At 33.5% G+C, this 5,401-nt stretch overlaps 1 protein-coding gene across 1 annotated transcript; it reads right to left on the bottom strand.

The window, feature by feature from the left end:
• Nucleotides 1–590: 590 nt before the first annotated feature.
• Nucleotides 591–2,941, bottom strand: LOC143584442 (transcription factor BEE 3-like). The gene is made up of 5 exons (XM_077066499.1): nucleotides 2,061–2,941; nucleotides 1,828–1,947; nucleotides 1,480–1,545; nucleotides 981–1,061; nucleotides 591–686 (listed from the first exon to the last, which is right to left on the bottom strand). The coding sequence occupies exons 1-5, from the start codon at nucleotides 2,400–2,402 to the stop codon at nucleotides 591–593; spliced, it is 705 nt and encodes a 234-aa protein (XP_076922614.1). The 5' UTR covers nucleotides 2,403–2,941.
• Nucleotides 2,942–5,401: the final 2,460 nt, after the last annotated feature.

The raw sequence follows: 5,401 nt of genomic DNA, 5'->3' as shown, positions 1-5,401 counted from the left end.
GATCATTGATATATGTGAGTTTTATACTAACGAATTGGTAATTAGGTAGACTGAGATCAGTTGTGTCAATTCATCGGATTAGGTTACATGAATCATCACGATCAAATTACTGTGTCTTGTAATTACTTATCAATATTCATGTCCAAGTGATTCCATTTGATATAAGGTATAATTGTTCAGTTCATTGTATTACCTGAACCTAAAGTTTTGTTACCGTTTTCCCTAATAGTTTACAACCAAATCAAATCATAAATTGTTTTATCGTTTGTCCATCCTAGTATAATTAATTAGTAAACAATGAATTTGAACTGCACTTTCTGCTAATTCATGTAGAGACAAACTTTCTTACCTGTACTAGTTATACTTAGTTTTTTTTTAATGGAGCACGATATCTTTATCATACATCAAATAACTAAGTAAGAAGTAAGTGTTGGTACATTACAAATAAAACACCATTATTACATCTTATATATGTTTATTAAGAGGAATATGAAACCTATATTTCCGCTAAGGAGCACCTTTGGCATTTATTTTATGAGTATACGTGCCATGTGTATGTATCATATTAACTCCAAAGAGATACTTTGTTTTCAAAGCGGCCATGTTGATTGAAATTGTAAAAGGCTTCCATACCCTTCTCCACCCGTTGTGTCCATAACTTGTGCTTCATAACCACATGCTTGATCCTGTAACATTAATTATTTCCCACATTTACTTACCTAGAAACGTCGAATTTTTCAACCATTAAGCCAAACTGTATAAACATAGGATATGCCACCATCCATCCTTGTTTACAATAAGTACTAGGTATGTTACTTTTACAAATAGTTTTAAGATCATCTTTTCAAAACCATAAAATAATGCTGATATCAATAGATTGATCATAAAGTTTCAACCACTTACGGAGGCGTGGACTTCAGTTTTCGCTTAAAAAAACTAGCGTCTAATATATACCGTTATATAACAGAAGAATATATTACCTTCATTGTATCAAAAGCATCCATTTCAGCTGAGTTGAAGTCATAAAACATGCTTGCAGCTGTATGCTTCATAGACAGAAACTAGGAAACACAAATATATAATCAAGACCGTTAAAAACATTGCAACTAGATCTCACATGAATCTTAGCAAAGTATTTCTTATAAGCCTGCTATATTTATCCAAATATGTATATATGGTATTAATTGGAATATTTGAATGTAATATCGTTGATTGATTATTTCATACAAGTTACCTCGATCTGATTCTGCAAAGATCTGATATAATTAATAGTCACTTCCAACATTACTGACATTCCCATCGTCTGCAGGTACTCGAGGAACATAATACAATCAACTCAAGAAAAAGAAAAAAAGAATATAGTTAACCTTTAAAGTAACTGATGGAAAATTATCAAAAAATAACACATATAGAAGGAGTGGTTTCAAACATAAATTATGAATTACATCTTGAGTAACATGGAAAACTATTAGTTCATACCTTATAACATCCTGGAACCAGTTCTTGCAAGCTTCGCAATTTTCGGTTTATCTTCTCCCTTCTCAACTAATCCAGTAAAAGAAACTGTCAGATTATCAGTATGGTAGTATTACTTCGTTAAATTTTTGGTTTTATGTTTCTAATAAAAAAGTTACAAACTAGACTTCTCCAGAAAATTGGAAGATATAATGAAACCGTACTTAACTTAGAATTTAACAGTTTTGAGTTACTTTTGAATCTTGAAAATTGTAGGTTATATATATATATATATATATATATATATATATATATATGGTTTCTTTAGGTTCATATAAAAATGATAAGAGAGGTTTAATGGTGGCAACAAACCCTTTCTGCCAAACTGTGACTATCAGTAGCTTCACCTCTCCTTGCTCTCACGTGAACAACTTCTCGCGGTTTCTCCACTTTCGCTGTACTGTTTCTCCCCCTCTTTTTACCACCATATGCCTGCAATTTTGCATTTAGCTGAAATGAGTGGAGAATAAAAAACACACTTGTGTAGACATTCATTTATTATTTAAAAAGAAGCTTATTTAATAATTTAAGAAACAGAAGCACACATGATTTCTGTTGGTTTTATTCTCTCCAGAAACCCTGGATCTCAAGTTGGGGGGAATAGTATTGGGATTCCCCAAGCTTTCATCCCCAGATATTCTTTTGATCATATCTTCTGTTGTTGGCGGGAAACGAGTCAATGGATCGTAAAAGGAATCTGCTTGATGATCACCACCAAAGTTAAACCTTGGGTCTTCATCAGTACCATCTAGTAGAGACAAGAATGGAAGACTACGATCATCCCTTAGATGATAAGCGTCTGCGAAATCGTTTCCAGGCAAAGGAGTGATGTTGTCTAAAAGCGTCATGTTTGAGTTGAGTCCTAGGGTAAAGTAGTGATCATCCATCAGATGAAGTGGAGTGTTTTGTTTTCTAAAAACAAGCCTTCAATGATGTTCCAAAGAAACTGTTAAATAGGAAAAGAAGAGTGCATAGGCTTCTAGACACAATATAGTTAGGTTATCCTACTTTCAAGCTTCCTGATTAAACCAATAATAGGGTTTCCTTATTAAGCATTTTAATCTCTTCTTTTTCTTTATCATATTATTGCACTTCCTTTTACCCAATTATTCAATTAGTCATCTTTTACTCACACAATACATTTAGTTATGTCACAACATGATTTAGAAAACACACAAGATATACAACAATCAAACCTTAAACCATATGCAAAATTGGATGTAAGAGCCGAGGGATTGACCTCTAGGTCTACTCGTGGGGGTTTTGGTTTACTCTATACACATGGTATTAGTATAAACCCAGGATCACACTGGAAAGCCTAATTATGTTATTTCTGACACTTTATAACATAAATAATTGAAGTTGGTTTTTGAACATTTTACCTAGTAGAGATATAGAGATATCAAATTCATCCTCTCAAGTGAGAGTTTCTATAACTTGAAAAGCCTATAAGGTACGGCAAATCCACAAAAGTGGACATGAAATATGAGTGGCAGTGGCTGTTCAAAAAAAAAATACGAGTGGCAGTGCAAGTTTTGTCGTATTTAAAATTGTCGAGGAGATCAAGGAAGACTTATTTTTGTGAATGAAAAATAGATGGAAGTTCAATAATGGAATAAGGGGTGTTGGTCACATTTCTTTTGTGGAGTTAATCACACTTATTGAAGTCCAAGAGTCGTAGTGAAATAAATGTGAAGACAGTCGCCCTCTCTTTGAACCGGCGCTTTCTTAGATCATTCACATCTCATCCCTTAAATTTATGTGAGGAGAGTATATAAATTATAGGATGAGGTTTTGAGTGGTTGTGAGTGTAAATTATAGGATGGAGAGAAAAATATAGTGATTTTTTTGTAAATTTGGAGAAACATTTGGGGAACATTGTTTACCCCTATTTATTTTGTAATATTTGTTGGATTGGTTGTGAGTAGAGAAGAGAAAAAACTGTAATGATAAAGGTATAAAAAATATTATTTAACTGAACATGAGAGAGAAATGTAGTGTTCTTCAGTGTAATTATAGAGATAAGGATGAAGAATGTGATGAAAACGCTCTTAGAGGGATATATTTAGGGGAATTTCTCAAGATAGGCATTTTTGGATCATGGTTCTTCACAAATAATTGAAGATCAAACAAAATATTTAAGCTAGTCGAAAAATTTCGTTGGATCTGACTAAAACCATTTCTGATCCGTTTGCATTTTTGGACCTTTAAAACTAGCCACGTATCAACATTTTAATGGATCCGACCGACTTTCTTAAGATTTCGTCTGATCCGACTCAATGTTAGTGAACCCGGTTGAATTCTTCATCTTCTACCTCTCAAAGCCTAAACTTCATAACCAACCTACATCTCCATCTTTCTTAAATCTTCACAAAATTTAGCAAATCAATAGTGCAAATCGCTTAGTTTTTCGAGAAAAACACAACCATAGTGCTCTATAACTCAAAATCAAAAACCCCCGAATTGAAAAATCTAGGGTTCGTCGGACGGATTCGACTGTCTTTTCCTCCGGCCGTTCGTCTGGCTAATCGGTCGGCCAAAATCTTAAAACGTCGAATCCGACTGAACATCAGGCAACGTGGTGCGTCGTGATAGGCTACAAATTTTGTTGGATCAGGTATTGTTCGGTCGAATCCGACAGAAATATATGACTGGTTTAGAAATATGATTTGGTATTGAGTTAAAATTAAAAAAGCTTGGTCAAAAAATATCACTTGGTGTATATTAAAGAAATTATATTCTAGTTAAAGATATGTCAATAAATAAGCCATAAATGAAAACCAAACACTTAAAGACTTGTGTTATCGTAGATATTCACAATTTAGGTAGTGTACCAGCTTTTCAGTTCCCTAGCTTTCTCACTGTTTTTATGGAAACTCTAATCAATCACCATACCCGCCGTAATAATAACTATCGCAAAATATGTTTAAATGCAAACTTGATTACGACTCTAATGAATCATGAGTACGTTGATAATCCCCCACTTGTAGCCTAGTGGTAATATTCTTGGGTTCTCTAGTGGAGAATTAAGTTCGAATCTCACTTGCGTCATATTTGGGTGGGCATTGGCATGGAAGGATTTGAGCTAAACCTTGTGTAAAGGTTGTCAGTTCGAACCCTGAGCCTACATGGGTTTTCGTCTCACCGTGTGTTACGCCAGAGGGTTCTGCTCTTGTGGAGACACAACGATTGTCAAGTGACAGTCAGCGGTATGGTTTCTCGGGGGAACGCCCAAACCTGGCCAGAGCGGGACATCGGGGCTCTAAAAATTTGAAGAAATGTGGTAGCCTAAATTAAAAAAGCCGCCGTTCTAAAAGAAATGAGTACGCTGATAAGGGGTAACGTTAGCATTATTTTTGTGAAATACAACAGTTTGAATTCCCTTATATATGTTATTAATAAATCATATCAAATAATTGTAGTTAATATCATGATTATTAAGATGAGGTCTTGGAACTTAAAATCTTCCTGCTATACCAGTTTATTTAGCAAATTGAGTCGATCTTATGTGATCTACAACTTGTCAATCAATATCATTAATTTAACTGAAAATTGAACACAAAAGTTCAAAGCTACCTAAATCTGTTTATCTATAACCAATTTTAGTAATTTTTATCATTGAGTTGTCGTGGATTATTTTGTCATGTATAAAAATTTAAAAGTCGCAACAAATTTGCCATATAATAGTATTTATATTAATCACATATGATTTTTCGAAGATTAGAACATGCTAATAAAAATTGCTTAAAAAGATAAATAACAAGAGTCTTACTAGAGATTTGCCTAAATTGAAATTTCATCGTCAATTTTTAAATGCAAGCAAAATGAGGAAGCTAGTACGTTTGTCTCATAAAACAAAGAACATGATCTCTAGAGAATTCAATTT

This window comes from Bidens hawaiensis, unplaced genomic scaffold, assembly GCF_021521415.1.
Source record: "Bidens hawaiensis isolate Kalapana, Puna unplaced genomic scaffold, B.hawaiensis_p1.1 tig00033130_1, whole genome shotgun sequence".
In the NCBI taxonomy this organism is placed as follows: domain Eukaryota; kingdom Viridiplantae; phylum Streptophyta; class Magnoliopsida; order Asterales; family Asteraceae; genus Bidens; species Bidens hawaiensis.
This window is presented reverse-complemented; position numbering and strand designations above follow the sequence as displayed.